This window comes from Colobus angolensis, unplaced genomic scaffold, assembly GCF_000951035.1.
Source record: "Colobus angolensis palliatus isolate OR3802 unplaced genomic scaffold, Cang.pa_1.0 Scaffold45, whole genome shotgun sequence".
Classification (NCBI taxonomy): Eukaryota; Metazoa; Chordata; class Mammalia; order Primates; family Cercopithecidae; genus Colobus; species Colobus angolensis.
The window spans coordinates 6,785,918-6,806,088 of record NW_012117932.1 but is presented as its reverse complement, the minus strand read 5'-3'; the positions used below and the strand labels follow the sequence as shown (position 1 = coordinate 6,806,088).

Here is a 20,171-nt window from a genome sequence, read left to right as displayed (position 1 = left end):
TTTAATGTCATGCATCTAGTAAATGGTGAAGATGTGGTACCTGGGTCTCAGTCTGACTGATTCTCAAGTCTTTTATTGTTGTTGTTCCTATACTGTATTGCTTTTCCTTGAACTTAATCATGGGTTTATGTATTGGGAGATGAAAGCCTATTTAAACATAAGGGCTAAAAGAGAGCACTTTTGAGTGTGTTAAAAGAAAAACACCTTTCATCCAAAAATTATTTAAATACTGTTTTACACTTACCATGGGATGAAGAAGACAGAGTGAAGTATTACTGGAGAAACTTGGCAAAATGGGAGAACTCCATCCTGTCGTGCACACACTTCATCCTGCCCATCAGCTGACTTGCATCTCGTTGCTGCTGGGGTAGGACCCATATGTTCAAGCCTGTGTTGAGCCAGGTGCTAAGAGCAATACTGATTGTATTATGATGAGGCTGCCCATATGCCTCCATGCAAACTGTAGTTCAAAAGCTGTAAAACTATTTGCATTTTTAATCTATCAGATGGCTTTGAACAAAACCAGTGCCAATAAGGTTATTTGGATGCTTGACATTTGCCAAAAGACTCTAGAACTTATAACCAGCAACCGATTATTAAGAAATACTTAATTTTCAGAATAGTTACATTTTCCAGGAATAGTTGCAAGTGAAGAAACCCCATAAAACACTGGGGATGACCTTGATTACCTTTGTCCTTGGAAAACCTTATTTAACTGGAAAAATGGGGGAGAGGCTGGAGGATTCTGGGTGGCTTTAGCTTTGGGTTTGTAACCCACATGGACCTGTTTCAAGCTGGGTGACATCTAGTGTGGGCTGTTCACACTGCACAAACATTATTGGGGAATAGGTACCTAAAATGAGCAATGATTAGGAGCATGAAGTGCGCATAAGGCAGTCCCAGTACCTTTAAGGTAGAACTGGGTGTATGAGGAGGGGATGCAGACACAGTTTTCAGCTGGGTGAGGATAGGAGAAGAACTGATGTTTCTTGATTGATCTCAGGGCTGTTCTCACACTTGCAGGGGGCTCTGTTGGCTCATCCTTGTAAAGGGTGTATGAGTTCTCTTTCCAGTGCTTTGGCAGGCCTTGTTTTTTCTAAAGCGATGACCTTGAGGACCTTCAAGCTTAGGAATTTTCAGAGCCTGATTTGCCACCTGGGAGCGAAACCTGACAGTGGTGCCCTCCTCGAGCGCTCCATGGTCACTCTGTCCTTCCCTCCTGCTCTCTTCCTGACGTTAGCAGAGGACTGGGACTCGCGAGAGAGGACTCACGGACCTCTAGGACCTATTAACTTGACAGACCCGCCCCTCTGTTCAAGCCCAACTCGGAGAACTGAGCGTCATCCTCGAGAGTAAAGAAAGCTCTTAGAGGTGTTGTTTTTTTTTTTTTTTTTTTTTCTTTTGACAAACCTGTCTTAAATGTCAGTCCAATATCCACGGGGGCGAGCCACAGCAGGTAATTAAAAGCAATTAGCTGTCCCCCCTGCCGGGAAGTTTACCTTTCTCTCTCTTCCTCTTCCGTCATTCCTCGTCGCGTGAAAGCCGTGGAAGTGCTTTGCTCCCCAAGCAGCAGTGTGCGCCGCCGAGCTGGCACAGGAGTGAGGGATGGACTGAGCGGGGATTCACTCTCCTCCTCCCGCCGCCGCGGTGGCCGCGGGCGCAGCGGTGCATTGTGGAGGGAGAGCGCGCCGCGGCGATTGGAGCTTCGGCCCCAGGAGCTAACGACGGGAGCTGTCCGGGGTGCTGACCGTCCCGCCCGCCGTCCGCCCGGGGCGCTCTCCTGCACCGGACCCCGCCAAGTCCGGCCTTCTCCCCATCCTCCGTTTGCCTGTCTTTCTCTCTTAACCTAGGGGCGTAGCGGCTGGAGGAAATCATGGTGTTCGCTCCAGGTACACCGCACCTTGCTTTTTCACCAGGTATCTAGTAAGGAAGCGGGGTAGAGGACGGAGAGGAGAGGGAGAAGAGGCCTCTTTACCTTACGGCCCATCTGCGCGTTTTGGAGTTAACTGTCTGTGCTCAGGGGCCAGGGGAGTGCCTCGGCGCGTCGCCTTCGTCCCTCTAGCCAGTCCCGCCCCATCTGTCCGCTAACAAATCTCCAGCCCTTCCTCGCCCTCGTCCCGCCGCTCCTCTTCCCACCTAGCTCCTCCACACCCACCCGAGCTCAGGCGTCTTAAGAACTGGGACTTTCGCCAGCAGCACCGGCACCTACACGGGCGAGAGAGTGGAGAGGTGGGGCGGAGAGTAGTGGGCTCCGGGCTACTTGCGTGGGAATCTCCTTCACTGCTACTTCCCCCTCCGCAGAATTGGCAAAGTGACCCGGGTCCTCCTGGCCTCCGGAGGAGAAGGAGGCGAAGTGGCCGAAGCCAAGGGGAGTAGGACGGAGGGCAGAGGAGCGATACTCCTTCAGGAATTAGACCTGAAACTCCTACCGGAGGCTGCAGCGCAGAGGCAGCTACTGCGGCGCTGCTGGAGGTTGCAGTGTCTTTTTGGAGCAGGCGGTGAAGGACCTTGGTCCCTTTGCTGCTCTCCGTGGCTAACAGTTGGCGAAGAGTCAGATTTGTCTGCGGTTGACCGGCTTGCCGGCGTGTGCGTGCGTGTGCATTTGAGTCCGCCCCACTGGAGCAAGTGAGGCCGGGCTAAGCGAGGAAGCGGGGAAAAGCGTGGTCATTGTGAACGTCCGACGCTGTCTCTAGGGGTAGATCCAAAGTATTTCTCTCTCACACATTAGGATCTAATTTCTTTAAAGACGGCGGTGGAAAACGGGGAGTGGGGAAGACTGGAGGGGCCTAGAACTCTCTAGCTTTGTACCGGGGGTCTTTAACTTGAAACACTGGTATGCATTTGCTGTGGTCATGGGCTTCAGATGGCTGGGGAGAAAAGGCATAATGCATTTTTTTAAGGGAAGAATGGAGTCTTTTCTTCAGAAAATTCAATTAGCGAAACTTGAGAAGAGGAAGTCAGTCCCCTCCCCTTCCCCCTCAGAATGCTAGCTGGGAAGGGAGGGATGAGGTTCTGGCTTTACCACAGGCAGTGGTTCTTAGAGGAACGCCTTAAAGGAATGCCCAGGAGCTCTTCCCTGCCCATCCTAAATAACTCAAGGGAGGAAATTGTTCCATATAGTGAAGGACATTCAATCAACACTAGAGCACGGAAGTTGGAAAACAGCTCTTTGCTGCATTTATACAGCACTTAACACTTTACAAAGCAGTTTCATGCTGCTATTTCATTTGATCTCCTAATTACCCTGAGAGTTAAGGAATACTACTCTACCTGCTCTACCATCCCCAGGGAGGCTGGTTCCAGATAATCTTGCTAGTCTCAAATGGAGTTTTCTGACCTCACAATCTGTCTTTTTCTCCCACAATCTTTCTTCCCGACAAAATATCTCACTGGCTCCACGGGTAGATGATTTTTGGTCCAAGGTCAGCTGTAGCCAGAGACTCAGCATATCCTTTCCAAGGAGGGGAAGGACACGGTGTTGTCCAAGAGTTAGGGTTGTTGGATGATGTTAACTAGGCATTTTTCTAAAAGCAAGATCGTGAGTGATGGCTAGTGTAATGAGCAGTGGGGAATTTCTGGAGTGGACTGGCTTGGTTTAAAGAGCCCACAATTTGGACAGAACTTTATTTTGCCATTTTGCTTTCAAGTTTTGTATTAGTGTTTTGTTCTGTGTGGAAAGTAGAAATTATTCATAACTGTCAGAGATGGCATAAATTGACCTGGATAGGATAGATTAAAAAAACCTCTGGGGAAACATTGTTTGTTTGTTTGTATCACTTCTTCAATTTTGGGGTTCTCTTGAAAAATCATAAGCATTTGGGACAATAAGAACAGGGTGCTAAAAATGTCAACTTACCTTCTCATTTATGGATCATTTGTTTTCTAATTCATATAGTATATTATTCTGAAAGAAAAGCAGAACAATGAATTGCTTTTGAACTCCACCAGATTTTCAGCACTGCAACCTCATTTCTTGCCTATTGCTTTTCTAAATCTCTATAATAATCTGGGAATCCAGATGTTTTGTACTAGTTAAAGAAAATACACTCCCATCCCTTTTTTCCAAGCTAACCTAATACTCAGAAAGGGAAGAAACAGGGTCATATGCTAAGATCACTCCAAAATTATTAAAAGCATGTTATGTAAGCCAAGATGAATATAACAATAAATTAACAAGGAGCTATTCATAAAATTGGGTCAGTGGGTACTGTGCCCTTCAAAGCACATTGTAGCTCTTTTGGATTTTAGCACAGGAGGGCAAGAACCCTGAGGTATAGTTCTGAACTTGGCTCAGCTGACTGGTCTGCCTTTGAATGATTCTCCTGGCTCTTTACCTTAAAGGCAAAGGTGAAAAGTGACAGATATTTGTAGAACAAGTTCTAGTCCAGAAGTTCAATGGAATGAGGGAGAACTAGAATGAGACTTTATTAACCCTATTTAGGATTCAGTTTTATATGCCATAAAATATTGTTATATTTTCTTGTTTCAGTTAGTCTATAGATTGTAAAGAGTATAGCTTAAGTTGAACAGGGTATTTGGGTTGTTTTTCAGTTTGCATGGGGCAGACAGTTCAATTCTATTTTATCCTCTTTCTCTTATTATTAATAGACTATAATTTAGGAGGGTTTTAATTTTGTGCATGCCAGTTTTCAAACCCCTTAAAGGTAAGGGACATGACTACTAATTTTTTAAGGATTTAATTACTTGAAGCCCATCACTTATTTATGCTTCCCTCTAAAGGAGATATACAAAATTATTAACAGTTAAATGAGGTATAAAGTATACATATAAATTTCTCTGTAAGTACCATATATACCTAAATAGAAGTTGAGCTAGGCTACATGACTTAGGCTAAAGACCAAAATGAGGCCTCTTGCTTCCTTTTCCTAATTTGCTTTATTGCTCCCTCTCCCATCCCCAGAAACTGAAGGTAGAAAATTTCAAGAGCAATATGAGAAAGCTAAGAAGCATACCAGCAAGGCCAAAGGAAAGGGGATGACACAACCAATATGGAGAAATATATTTGTCCCATAATACTAAACTGATCCAGGTTATTTAGGCTGTGGCTATAGCAATATTTTACATTCGGGAGGAAAAACATTTATGGGAGAAGTTCTATACTTCTAATACAGTGCTCTTCATTTTGTGGGGGAAATATCAAGGAATTATTACTAATTTGTAGACAAAGTCAAAGAGGAACAAGAAACAAAGACCACTGACCATTGGTATCAAATGTGACAAAGTACACAAGGGAATGTTAGGATATTTCTTGGCCTAATTCCAGGAAGAGAAAGAGGGTATGTTCACAAATTCAAATGCCTTTTCAGTGCCATGGTTTCACCCAAAGAATTCCAGACTCTGAAAAATCAGGTTTCTTATCCTAAATTCCTTCTTCCTTGAGGAACAGCTAATAAGAAACAGAGGGTGAGGTAGAAAGTGAGGGCAGAAGTTACCTTATCCCCGGGCCATTCCCCACTTTCTTTCATGATTAGTATATAATTCAGGGATTAGTCTACCTTTCTTGTGAATAAGCCTAATATATACTTGATTTGCTTTGATTGCCTTCAAGTCAGGTGAATTGCCAACATAAAAATATTTCTTTTCTTGCATAAAAAGTAGGCAAGGTTTGATAACAAGGATTTCATGGAGGAGTAAAAATGGTGTAATTGTAAGCAAAAAGACAGCCAGTCTCTTGCCATCTAAGCTCCATCTGAAAAATATTTGGCACCAATATTTCTAGAAAGAACTTCCAAAGACATGTAAGAAAATATTTATTGCAAGGTATTTATAACTTTTATTAATTTATATAAACCTCTTAACAAATTCCTGACACATTGATAAATAAATAAATAATATATCTGACTGTCTTAACTGTGAGGCTTACAATCTGCCAACACAATAAATTCTTTTCTGTTAGCATAGTCTTTCAACTTCTATTTATGTATTATTTTAAAAATTTACATACAGTAAAATTGGCTTTTTTGGCATAGAGTTATATGAGTTTCAATATATGTATAGATTCATGTAATGACCACATAACAGTTTCATTGCACCCAGTTTTTTCTTGTGCTACCCCTTTGTAGTCAAATCATTCCCCGTTCCCCCTCACCCCGCCTACCTCTGGTGACTGCTGATCTCTTTTCTCTCCCCATGGATTTGCCTTCTCGGACTGTTGTATAAATGAAATCATACCAAGTTTTAGACCACTGGGACTGCTTCAACAAAATACCATAGGCAGAATGGCTTATAAATGGCAGAAATTCATTTCTCACAGTTCCGGAGGCTGGAAGTCCAAGTCCAAGATGCTGGCAGATTCGGTGTGTGGAGAAGGCCCACTTTCTCGTAGACAGCGCCTTCCGTAACCTCAGTACTTTGGGAGGCTAAGGCAGGAGAATTGTTTGAGGCCAGGGGTTGAGACCAGCCTAGAAAATTTAGAACATAGTGAGACCTTGTCTCTACCAAAAAAAAGAAAGAAAGAAAGAGAAGAAAAATTGGCTGTATGTGGTTGTACATGCCTGTAGTTCCAGCTACTAGGGAGAATGAAGTGGGAGGATCCTTTTTGAGCTACGATTGAGCCACTGCACTCCAGACTGGAAGATAGAACAAGATCCTGTTTCTAAAAACAAACAAAAACAAAACCTAATTGACTATATTTATGAGCATCCATTTTAAAACCCTTCAGTCTGTTGAACTCATCCATGTGTGTATCCTTTCATGAAGACCACACTGTCTTTGTCACTGTAGTTTTACACATTTGGAGCATGCCTAATCCAAAAATCTGAAATCCCAAATACTCCAAAATCTGAAACTTTTTGAGCACTGACATAATGCCACAGATAGAAAACTCCACACATACTTAACATAGATTTTGTTTCATGCACAAAATTATTTAAAATATCATTTAAAGTTACCTTGTATGTGTATAAGATGTATATGAAATATATGTGTATAAGAAATATATGTGTATAGGCTATGGGCATAAGATAGATATATATGAAATGTGAATGAATTTTGTATGTAGACATGAGTCCCATTCACAAGATAGCTCGTTATGTATGTGGAAAGATTCCAAAATCTGAAAGATATCCAAAATCTAAAACACTTCTTGCTCTGAGCATTTGGATAAGGGATACTCAACCTGCAGTAAGTCTTAAAACCAAATGGTGTAAATCCTCCAACTTTTCTTTTTTTTCAACATTGTTTTGGCTACTGTAGTTCCTTTACCTTTTCATCTGAATTTTAGAGTCAAGTTGCCTATATCTACATAAAATCCTGCCTAAATTTAGATGGAATTTCCTGAAATCTATGGATCAGTGTATGGAGAATGAACTTCTTGATTACGTTGAGCCCCAATTCATAAACAGATATGTCTCTTAATTTATTTAGCTCTTCTTTATTTCATCAGAATTTTGTAGCTTTCAGCATATAGATCTTGCATATTTTGCTATATTATACCTAAGTGTATCTTTTGGGGGGTGCTATTGTACATGTAATTTAAAAACAATTTGATTTCCGCACATTCATTGCTAGTATAAAGGTATGGTTTCTCATGTTGATCTTTTCTATGTTCTTGCTTCACTGTCTTATTAGTTGTAAGAGATAAGTTGTAGATTCCTTAGGATTTTTAAATGTAGGCAGGTACTTTGAAAAAAGTTTTATTTCTTCTTTTCTAATTTTATGCCTTTTTGTACAGACTAGTGCTTCTACTACAATATTAAATAGGAGTAATAAGAAGACATTCTTGCCTTGTTTACAATCTTAGGGGAAAGCAAATTGACTATATTTGTCTTTTACCATTAAGCATTATATTAGCTATAGTTTTGTTTGTTGTAGACACCTTTTATTAGGTTAGAGAAGTTTCCTTCTATTCCTAGTTTGCTGAGAGATTTTATCATCAATAGATGTTGAATATTTCAAATGTTCCCTCATCACCAGTTTACATATTGAAATCCTAACCTCCAATGTGATGGTAATTGCAATAGGGCCTTTGGAAGATAATTAGGGGTAAATGAGGTCATGGGGGTGGAAGTCTCATAAATGGGACTAGTAACTTTATAGGAAGAGACATGAGAGATATTATCTCTTTCTCCACCATGTGGGAATACAGGAAGAAGGCATTCATATGCAAATTAGGAAGAGAGCCACACACCAGGAACTGAATTGGCTGGCACCTTGATCTTGGACTTCCTAGTTTCTAGAACTATGTAAAATAAATATCTAAAGTTTAAGCTATCCAGTTATATATAACAAATATAGTAGCACAGACTGGGCTACTATTCGAAAATGATGTGAATTTTTCAATTTTTTCTGCTCGTATAAGACAGATTGTATAATTTCTTCTTTAAATGTTTCCTTCACCAGTAAAACCATCTGGTTATAGAGTTTTGTTCATAGGGAGGTCATTAACCACAAATTCAATTTCTTTAATAGATATAGGACTATTTTGTTTATCTTGAGTGAACTTCAGTAGCTTTTTAGTAAATTGGCCTGTTTCATTTAATTTGTTGAATTTTCATGAGTACAGTTGTTTGTAATGTTTTCTTATTTTCTACTTAATGTACGTGGGTTCTATAGTAATAGCCCCTGCTATGATTTGAATGTCTCCTCCAAAACTAAATTTCAACATGTTGAAATTTAGTTGCCATTATAACAATATTAAGAAGTGGACCTTTAAGAAGTGATTAGGTCATGAGGATTCTCCCCTCGTGAGTGGAGTAATTGGTTATTGCAGAAGGGAGCTGCTGACAAAGGGATGATTGCAGCCCCATTACTCCCTCTGTCTCACATGCTTGCTTTTGCCTTCCACCATGGGGTGACCCTTGCCAAATGTAAGCACCATACTCATGGGACTTCCTGGCATCCAGAATTGTGAGCCTAATAAACTTCTTTTCTGTATAAATCACTAAGTCTGTTGGATTTTGTTATGGCAACACAAAATGAACTAAGACAGAAAATTGATACTGAGAAGTCGGACTGTTGCTATAACAAATACCTGAAAATTTGGAAGCAACCTTGGAACTGAGTAATGAGTAGAAGCTTGGAGAATTTGGAGGAGCAGACTAGAAAAGTCTGTATTGCTGTGAACAGAGTATTAAAGGTGATTCTTGTGGGGGCTCAGAAAAAAAAAAGAGAGCTGTAGGAAAAGTCTGAAATTTCTGAGAAATTATTTAAGTGGTTGTGACCAGAATGTTGGTAGAAATATGGATGATACAGGATAAGGCCTCAGATGAAAATGAAGAACAAGGGGTTGAAAACAGGAGTGAAGGCTATCCTTGTTACAAAGTAGCAAGGACAGTGACTGAATTGTGTCCATGCCTGAGGGCTTTACAGAATGCAGAGTTTGAGAGTGATGAATTAGGATATCTGGCATGGTTACTTTTAACGACGTGCAGTTAGACGTAAGAGGAAAGGAATGACTTAAAGACAGAATTTATAATTAAAAGGGAAGCAGAGCAGAAAAATTTGAAAAATTAAGAGCCTGGCTATATAAAGAGTGAAAAAGTGTGTTTGTTAGAGAATGCTGAGGGCAGAATGCTGTGGCCAAGTCATCATTTGCTAAGGAGATTACAATGGCTAGAAGGAAGCCAGGTGCTGTTCATAAAGACAATGGGAGAAAGATTACGAAGGCATTTCAAAGATCTTCCAGGTTGCCCCTCTTATCCCTGGCTCAGAGCTTTAAGACGGCAGAATGGTTTTGGGGGATGGCGATGAGGTGCCCTCCAAAGGCTTGCTACCCAGAGTTGTCCTGGGTCTCTGCTCCCTGCATTTCAGCATAGCTCTCCTTGGCTGCTCCAGCCATGGCCCAGATGGGCTCAGGTGTAGCTCTACCTGCTGCTCTAAAAGGTACAAGTTGTAAATCTTGGTGGCATCTACACGATGCTTATTCTGCGAGTGCTGGAATACAAAAGCTGTGAAGGCATGCCTTTTTCCACCTAGATTTCAAAGAAAGTCATAATTGTAAGGTCAACCAAGAGAGAAAGTACAAGAGAGAGAGGAGACCCAAGTTTGGGCAAGCCTTTATTAACCTGATGGCTGCCCTCTTAATAGTCAGAGGAGCAGTTCTGAGCTTACAAAATGAGGGGTTGATATTGGGGAGGGGAGTTTGGGGGAGTTCTTGGGTATGGCCACATCCCGGGGTTGTTTGCTGGTTAATTTTGCCATGCATCAACTTGCAACGTTTATGGTAGAATTTACAGGAGCCTGTAGGTAAAGTTTGTTTTTGCTTCCCATGACATCCCCCTGTGCAGTGCTGATGGCTTGTAATTAGGGTTTGCTTATTGCAGCAAGGCCTGATAGGTAGAGTCTGCTGGCTTCACTGTGGCACCTAGATAAGAGCTTAGAAATGTAAAGGGGCTCAGTGGGGAGAGTAGGTGGCATAGAGAAGAGGTGCAGAGCATAATGGGGAGGGGTGGGCAGCACGGAAAGGTTTGGGGGAAGTGTCAGCAGTACCAAGAAGCTTTGCTGGGGTGGTTCGTCCCTAACAATAATCAGCCTTGGTGCCCAGGAAGAAACTTGCCTATGGGTGGAGCTACCATAGAATTCCTCAGTAGGGCAATGCCAAGTGGATCCATAGAAGTGAGGCCACCCCTGAGACCACAGAACTGCAGAGTTACCAGCATAAAATGCCAGCCTGGGAAAGATGCAAGCAAAATACTTCAACCCAAGAGAGCTGAAGCATGAACTGAGCCCACCAAAGCCACGAAGGAAAGGTTGTCCAAAGCCTTGAGGTCCAACTCTTGTCCCAGGGTACCTAGGATTCAGGACATTGAGTCAAAGAATATTATTCTTCAGCTTTAACATTCAATGTTGTTTTCTGTTGGGTTTTGGACTTACATGGGGGTCAGTTACCCCTTTTTTTCTGACCTATTTCTCCCTTTTGGAATGGGAGTGCCTATCCTATGCATGTCCCACCATTGTACTTTAGAAGTAGGTAACTTGTTTTGAGCTAAAGGGAATTTGCCTCAGGGTAAATCACACCATGAATCTCAGCTATCTTTGATTTAGTTGAGATTCTGGACTTTGAACTTTTGAATTGATGCTGGAATAAGTTAAAACTTTTGGGACTATTGGGATAAAATGAATATACTTTGCATTGTGAGAAGAACATGAGTTTTGAGGGGCTAGGGGTGGGATCCGGTAGTTTGGATATCCCTCCAAAACTCATGTTTAAATTTAATTGCCATTGTAACAACCACATTAAGAGGCAGGACCTTTAACAGGTAATTAAGTTGTGAGGTTTCTGTCCTCATGAATAGGTTAATGCCATTATTGTAGGAGTGGGCTCCTGACAAAAGAATAAGTTTGTCTCTCTCTGTCTCATATGCTTGCTTCTGCCTTCCGCCTTCCCACCATGGAATGATCCTCACCAGATGCCAGTACCATGCTTTTGGAGTTCCCAGCATCCAGAACCATAAACCAAATAATCTTATGTTCTTTGTAAATTACCAAGTCTGTAGATATTATGTTATAGCAGCAGAAAATGGACAAAGACATTTCCCTTTCATTCTGGATATTAGTAACTTGTGTCTTTTATTTGGTTTTGCTTGTCTGCTTGGCTACAGTTTTATTAGTTTTTAAAATCATTTCAAAGATACATCTTCTGGTTTCATTGATTTCTTTATTGTTTTTCCTGTTTTCAATTTTGTTGATTCCTGCTCTTTATTATTTCCTTTTTAATTCTTGCTTTGACTTTGTTTTGCTCTTGTTTTTCTTGACTTAAGATAAAACTTATATTGTTTATATTAGATCATTCTGTTTTCTAAAATAAACATTTAATGCTATAAATTTCCAGCTAAGCATTGCTTTAGAGTATTCTAAAAATTTTGATGTTGTATTTTCATTTTCATTCATTTCAAAATATTTTCTAATTTCCTTTGAAACCTCCTTATTGTCCTGTGGATTATTTAGAAGTGTATTATTTAGCCTACAATAATTTGGGAATTCTCTGGGCATATTTTTGTTATTGATTTCTAGTTTCATTCTATTATGATCGAATAATAGACTTGCAATTGTTTCAGTGGTTTTAAATTTGGTAAGGTATGTTTATAAGCCAGAATGCGGTCTGTCTTGGTGAATGTTTTACATGCCCTTTAAAACAATGTATATTTTACTCTTTCAGGTGGAATGCTCTATAAATGCCATTTTCATACAGTTAGTCGAAGGTGTTGTTTACTTCTTATATATCCTTACTGATATTCAGCCTACTTGGCCTATTAATTACTAGAAGAAGAGTACTAATGCCTATAGAAAAAATTGAGGATTTTTCCATTCCTCATTTTTTTTTACCACTTTTAGTTTTATATATTTTAAAACTCTCTCATTAGATGAATGTACACTTGAGATTGTTATGTCTTCTTGGTGAATTGACCATTTTATTGTTACAGAGTGTCCCTCTTTATTCTTAGTAACCTTATTCTGAAGGTTATTTAGACTGATAATAAATCCAGTGCTTTTTTTCAACTTTTATTTTAGGTTCAGGAGTATATGTTCAGGTTTGTTGCATAGGTCAACTGCATTTCATGAGGCTTTGGTGTACAGATTATTTTACCATCCAGGTAATAATCATAGTACTTGATAAGCAGTTTTTTATACTCTCCCTCCTCCCAGTCTCTACCCTCAAGTAGGCCCTGGTGTCTGTGGTTCCCTTCTTTGTGTCCATGTGTACTCAATGTTTAGCTCCCACTTATAACTGAGAACATGCAGTATTTGGTTTTCTGTTTCTGTGTTAGTTTGCTTATGATAATGGTCTCCAGCTCCATCCAAGCATCTACGGAGTTCCAGCTCCTACAACTCCAGCTGCATCCATGTTGCTGCACAGGACATGATGACATTCTTTTTTATGGCTGTGTAGTATTCCATGGTGTATATATATCATATTTTGTTTATCCAGTCTACTGTTGATGGGCATTTAGGTTGATTCCATGTCTTAGCTACTGTGAATAGTGCTGTAATAAACATACACCTGCATGTGTCTTTATAGTAGAATGGTTTATATTTCTCTGGGTATTTACCCATCAATAGGATTGCTGGGTCGAATGGTAATTCTGTTTTAAGTTCTTTAAGAAATCACCAAACTACTTTCCACAATGACTGAACTAATTTACACTCCTACCAGGAGTGTATAAGCATTCCCTTTTCTCTGAAACTTCACCAACAACTGTTATTTTTGTCTTTTTAAGAATAGTCACTCTGATTGTTGTGACATGGTATCTCATTGGTGTTTTAATTTTCATTTCTTTAGTGATTAGTGATGTTCAGCATTTTTTAATATGCTTATTGGCTACATGTATGTTTTCTTCTGAAAATTGTCTGTTCATGTCCTTTGCCCACTTTTTAATGGGATTGTTTATTTTTGCTTGTGAATTTGTTTCATTTCCTTGTAGATTCTGGATATTCGACCTTTGTTGGATCCATAGTTCGTAAGTGTTTTTCTCCCATTCTGTAGGTTGTCTGTTTACTATGTTGATAGATTCTATTGCTTGTGTAGAAGCTCTTTAGTTTAATTAGGTCCTACTTGTCAGTTTTTGGTTTTTTTTGCAATTGCTTTTGGCATCTTTTTCATGAAATCTTTGCCAGGGCCTATGTCCCAAATGGTATTTCCTAGGTTATTTTCCTGGGTTTTTATAGTTTTAAGTTTTACATTTAAATCTTTAATCCATTTTGAGTTGATTTTTCATATAACACAAGGAAAGGGTCTAGTTTCCATCTTCCACATATGACTAGCCAACTATCACAGCACCATTTATTGAATAGGAAGTACTTTCTCACTGCTTGTTCTTGTCAACTTTGTTGAAGATCAGGTGGTGGTGCTGGGTGTGCAGTGATATTTCCAGGCTCTCTATTCTATTCCATTGGTCTGTTGTGTCTGTTTTGGTACCAGTATCATGCTGCTTTGATTACTGCAGCCTTGTATAGTTTGAAGTTGAGTAATGTGATGCCTCCTGCTTTGTTCTTTTTGCTGAGAATTACCTTGGCTATTCAGGACCATTTTTTGGTTCCATATGAGTTTTAAAATAGTTTTTTCTAATTCTGTGAAGAATGTCGTTGGTAGTTTGATAGGAGTAGCATTGAATCTGTAAATTGCTTTGGGCAATATGGCCATTTTAACAATATTGGTTCCTCCTATTCTTGAGCATGGAATGTTTTTCCATTTGTTTGTATCACCTTTGATTTCTTTGAGCAGTGTTTATGATTCTTATTGTAGAGATGTTTTACCTCCCTGGCTAGCTGTATTCCAAGGTATTTTATTCTTTTTTTGTGTCTATTGTGAATCGGATTGCATTCTCAATTTGGCTCTCAACTTCGAGGTTATTACTGTATAGAGATGCTGCTGGTTTTCATTTTGTATCCTGAAATTTGCTGAAGTTGTTTATCAGAACTAGAAGCATTTGGGCAGAGACTATGGGATTTTATAGGGATAGAATCATATTGTCTGCAAACAGAGAGAGTCTGACTTATTTTCCTCCTATTTGATGTCTTTTATTTCTTTCTCTTGCCTGACTATTCTGGCTAGGACTTCTAGTACTATGTTGACTAGGAGCAGCTTTCTTTTGATTAGTGTTTGAATGATATTGTGGATCCTCATAATTTGTGAATATCATATTTGCAAATTTGCCTACCCCCTAAAATTTATTTGTAACCCCCAAATCAGTGCAGCACTTTTGCTGTTATTGTGGGACATGTGCAGAGTGGCAAAAAAATTGAGCCACCTGACAGATTCCCAGCTAAGGTTGAACACTCTCTCTTTGTTCCAGCTCTGATACTATGAACAAATGTTCTTATGTGTTCTATTAGTGCCATGTGTTTCATATTTTTGTGCTTTTTGTTAGCGGTTTCACTGTTTAAAATGACTCTTGAATGTGGTGCTGAAGTACTCTATAGTGTTTCCAAGCACAAGAAGGTTGTGATGTGTCTTATGGAGAAAATCCATGTGTTAGGTCAGCTTGATTCAGTCCTGAGTTATAGTACTATTGGTTGTGAAATCAATGTTAATGAATCAACAGCATATGTTAAGTAAGGTATCTTTAAACAGAAACACACATTAAACAAGGTTGTGTATTTACTGCTCAATTGTAAAAAATGGGATAGAGGCTCACAGGAAACTAACCCTGTATTTTTCCTAAGAGCAATGGTTTCATATGATCTAACTAAGTGTTTGCAGTAACTTTATAGGAAATAACTACTGTGAATAACAGGAATCAACATTGTAACATTTTCCTTTATTTTTACTTTTAAACTACCTTTTGCATTATATTCAACACCGGGTTTTTTTAAAAATCTTGCTTTTTAAATCAACCGCATAGAGTTTTAAAGGTGGTTTAAGTTGGCTACTGACTGCCTACATGTCTTTCTTCTCTAATTACTATATTTTCTGGTTTCCTATTACCATTTAAAATTGAATTATATTTCATCATTTGAAAATTTTTGTTGTTACAGTTTCAGCAATTTTAGAAAGCATAGCTAACCAAATTAAAAGACAAAAATCATTCACAGTATCATTCAACTAATCATTATTGATATGTTGAATATAATTTCCTATCCTTTGTCTGTATGAATATGTCTTTCTCTTTTTGTAATAAAAATCTTATCCTGACATGCATATTATTTTTTGATGTGACTATTTACCCAATGTACTCATCATTTTTTCATGTCACTCAGTTGTCTTTCATATATCATTTTTTAAAAAGACATAGAGCAAAAGGTGCCATTATTTATATTTTTCCTTTCAGATGATAAAAGTGAAGCTCTAAATGCCTGACCTATTTTAGGTTGCAGAACCAGGATTTGAAAGTTGGGCCACTTTTTTTATTCTGTATACAACACAGTTATTAAATAGGAGGCAGCAAACAATTTGCATAGTAGAGTTAGGGACAAAAAAAAATATGTGCACTAGATAAAACTGGTCTCTTTAGAAAGAGTCTTCTGTATGTCCAGCACCTTTTCTTCAGTGTTAGAGGATATAAGATGCTCTTCTCTCCTGCAGAGAAATGGACTCTGTCCTTGCACAGTTCCTAGGTTCTTCACGTACTCCTGGATGCTGCTGTCAGGGATGAAGAGTAAAAGAATAGACAGCCAGGACTGCCAAAACTTGTCTGGACGATTAAGAAGACCTAATACATTCACACCATGCCTTGCAGTTTTCAAAGCATTTTTATTAACTAAGTGCCACATGCATGAGCTTTCTTGAGGTGAAAATCAGTGGAATTTGGCTAATTATAGTCTCTCCTTCTCCATAAAACTGATCAGAATATTCAGTTATTCCATAGCAATTCAAATATGAAGCAAAGTTGGTTGTTGCAGAAGCTTGGGTTTGGGGACAGATAGGTCAAGGTTCAAACAACTAATTTCTGTCACTTTCACATTTAGTGGCATTGGGTAAATTATCCAAGCTTGCTGATATGCCTATTTGAAAAATGAAGATGATAGTATCTGTTTTACAGAGCGGTAGTGAAAATAAAGATGAAATGCCTAGCCCACAGCAGGCTAAATGGAAGCTATTACTGATGTTATTGTTGTTTTAAAGAGGAATGACTAATAATGTACAGTTTACATACATTTGCATGTGGACGATCTCAACATTGGACCATCAGTTGGGAGCTAAACAGTTGATTCTTTCTGTGGAAAAAGACTGATTTACTGGATCACAATGTTACCTGTGCAGACAGTAAAACTTTAAAGCAAAATGCTACAGTAAGCTAGGCTGATGATAAAGCAGATGTCTGAGTGCATCCTGAGATGAATAAGTTATGAATCATGGAAAGTTGCTGTTTAAAGGCTAGCAGCTGCATGCTTGAAAGCAGATGGCCATCTTGCTGATCTGAATAATTTTGATCTCGTCTGTATTTAAGAGCTGAATACGTTTAGGTATGAGGATGAACATGTAAGTACACTTGGTGGCCCTGAATGGTGATTTTCTGGTGAGGGTATAGTGCATTATTTTTTTAAATACTTAACTACTTAGGTAGGGTCAATTTGTATTGTGAGGTATTAAGACCTACATTACCATCCTGTGGTCTTATGTCAGAGCCAGACACATATATTCTTGAATACTATTCTTTGACCGTTATCTTTGGTCTTGAATGTTCTTAGGAAGAAGCCACAAACCTTGTTGGTGAAACAACCGTGCAGTCACGAGCTAGGCGTTAGGAGAGGGTTGGAGTTTTCTTCAAAACCACTGACTTGCTATGTGACTTTGAATAAGTTAATATAACTGCTGTACTCTTTTAAAATCTTGTTCCACATCATCATCCTCAGCATCCTTGGAGGTTTAGCATCTTACTCTCACTAATGACCTTTACTGGGCAGATGAGATGAATGTAAGAAAAGGCAAGGGGGCTAACATTTGTAGAAGACCTACTCTGTGCCACATGTATCACATGCACTTTTCAGCAAGGAACATCTTTATACAAGTAAATGCCAAACTAGAACTGTCTGTCTTTAACCTATGACTAAAATGCTGTTCCATATTCCAAATAGTCACAGCTGATGGATTTGCTGCAATGAGCAGACAAAAGTAAAATGACTTCTCTCAATTCCTTTAAAAAATTTTATTTCTTTTATTTTCTTTTTGAGATGAGGTCTTACTTTGTCACCCAGACTGGAGTGCAGTGGTACAATCACAGCTTACTGCAGCCTCAACCTCCTAGTCTCAATCAGTCCTCTTACTTCAGTCTCCTGAGTAGCAGGGACTACAGCCACGTGCCACCATGCCTGGCTAAATTTTACTTTTTTTTTTTTTTTAAGAGATGGGGTTTCACTCAGTGACCAGACTGGTCTTGAAGTCCTGGGCTCAAGGGATCCTCCCACCTCACCTCCCCAAACTGTTACTATTATAGGCATGAGACACCGTACCTGGCTGTATTTTTTTTTTTTTTCAAACTTAGAGAAGTGTTGCTGTGGCAGTCAAGAAATACAATGAAATTATGAATGTAATATCTCTATTATGGACAAGTATGATGAGTTTGTTTGGCATTTAGACAGGAGGGCTCTATGGAAACCACATCTTGTGTTGCCTGAAAGAAGTTGTTAATTTTTATCTCCCTGGAATTTATTTCTAACATTGTTGTGCACTTATTCCTGGCTTCCCATTTTATTTTTGCATTTTGGGGGGAATAAAAAATGAAATTATGTGTTTATTGCCATACCGTAGATGAGATTTTAATTACTCTCCAATCAGGAAATTTAGAATAAAGTTCCCTACAGCCTTAATTGCAATCTGACTCATGCTTCAGAGTAGATTATTTCACCACCTACCCGATCAGGTCATGCTATACAAGTTAATAATTAATAGTTATTTTACTCTAAAAATAACTTACGTCAAGAAGGACAACATGTAAAGCTTCTCTTATCTTGCCATTCTTTGTTGTACCTATAGGACAGTGCTAGTTGAGTGGAGCTGTTGGCCATCAGTAGAAAGAACCGGTATGCCCACCCCTCCGTGTACCTGCCTTAGACAGGGGCAGGTCTCTCCCCATGAATCTCTCAGTCACATGCACCTGGCCTGGGAAAAGAGAAAACAGCAGCCTTGGTGGGAATGGAGCTAAAGGTATCAGTTAAGGCCATAAATAGGTGGGCAGTATGGAGGATAAACACTTCTTATAATTTGATTCATTTATTTCACAAGCATTCGCTGCCTATCTTCTGTGAACTATGTACTCTGCTAGGTAGTGGGTAGGACTTTAATATAAATAAGGACACTAAAGTGTCAGAGTGCTGTGATTGAAGGGCAGAGAGCAAAGTGGGTTGGAGAGGAAGATGGTTCAATTCTTTTGGGAAGAAAGTGATTGTCTTGCTCTGGGTCTGAGTCCTCCTAGGAAACCTGCACTGGGGGTGGCTAAAGCTGTGTTCCAGTAAAGAAACCCTCTTCAACCGATAGTCCCTTAGCACCACTGGGCCAAGCATGGGGCTCCATTTTTGAGTGCTGGAGTGTGGGATGGAGACAGAGAAGCTACTGAGGGTGAAAGAGAGTCCTTTTGTCATGTACCTTATAAAGAAATGGTCTTCAGTGCCTTTAAACAATAAACATGTCCTCGAGAGGAAGGAGCCTATTAAAGAAATGAAAAGAGACTTTCTAAGGGGAGCAGATGTATTTGATCTGGGTCCTAACTTGAGCCCATGAAGTTTATCTTCTACTTGACGTTATCGTCTTTTAATGACCACTGCCACCACCAGAACAGGATGAAGGTGTGCCAGGCTCCTGATTTCTCAAAGAACTAAAACTAGAACTACCATTAGTTCTAGCAATCCCACTACTGGGTATCTACCTAAAGGAAAATAAATCATTATAACAAAAAGATACCTGCATTCATATGTTTATTGCAGCACTATTCACAATAGCAAATATATGGAATCAACCTAAGTATCCATCAACAGATGATTGCATAAAGAAAATATGGTAGACATATATATATACATATGTATACTCAACCATAAAAATGAATTAAATCATGTATTTTGCAGCAACATGAATGGAACTAGAGGCCATTATCAAGTTAAACAACTCAGAAACAGAAAGTCAAATACCACATGTTCTCACTTACAAATCAGAGCTACATAATGTGTATGCGTGGGCACGAGGAGTGACGTAATAGATATTGGAGACTCACAAGGGTGGGAAGGCAGGAAGTGGGTGCAGGATAAGAAACTACTTAATGGGTACAATGTACAATTCAGGTGATGGCTACGCTCAAAGCCCAAACGTCACCACTAATCAATATATTCATGTAACAAAATTGCACTCTTATCCCATTAGTCTATTAAAAAGATGGTGCTTTGAGCATGGTTAGACATGTTTTTTCCTTAGTTTCTCTAAGCATAGCTGAGGTTGACTTTTATTAAACACGAAGGGAAAACCCAAAGAAAATTGGCATACCATTTAAAGGGTTAGGATTTTTATCTGATCGCAAATATATTTTACTTCTCAGTTCCTGTTCCAGCTCACCCCATTGCCATCTGTGCTTTGGCTCAGGGATTATCAGTGCTGGGTGCACCTGGGAAGTTCCGGGAAGCACCCAGGCTGGTCAAATAAAAATCTATAGGACAGTGTTCTAAGCATAAGGATTTTTAAAAGCTCTCCAGGCAGTTGATTGTGTGGTTGGGTTGAGAAATTCAGATCTAACTTCCTAAGGACAGGCACAACAGGCAGGTGACTTGCCTGACTCTTTATTCTCCAT

General features: G+C 39.4%; 1 protein-coding gene across 2 annotated transcripts in view; it reads left to right on the top strand.

Annotated features, from left to right (window-relative positions):
• Nucleotides 1-1,323: 1,323 nt before the first annotated feature.
• LOC105523076 (chromosome unknown open reading frame, human C18orf42) overlaps nt 1,324-20,171 on the top strand; it is a 56,455-nt gene continuing 37,607 nt past the window's right edge. The window contains exon 1 of one of the 2 annotated variants that reach the window (XM_011957802.1): nt 1,324-1,889. In XM_011957802.1, coding sequence (XP_011813192.1) covers nt 1,874-1,889 — 16 coding nt within the window. In that variant the 5' untranslated portion in view covers nt 1,324-1,873. The remainder of the gene's footprint in view (nt 1,890-20,171) is intronic. The other variant, XM_011957801.1, reaches the window with a different exon arrangement.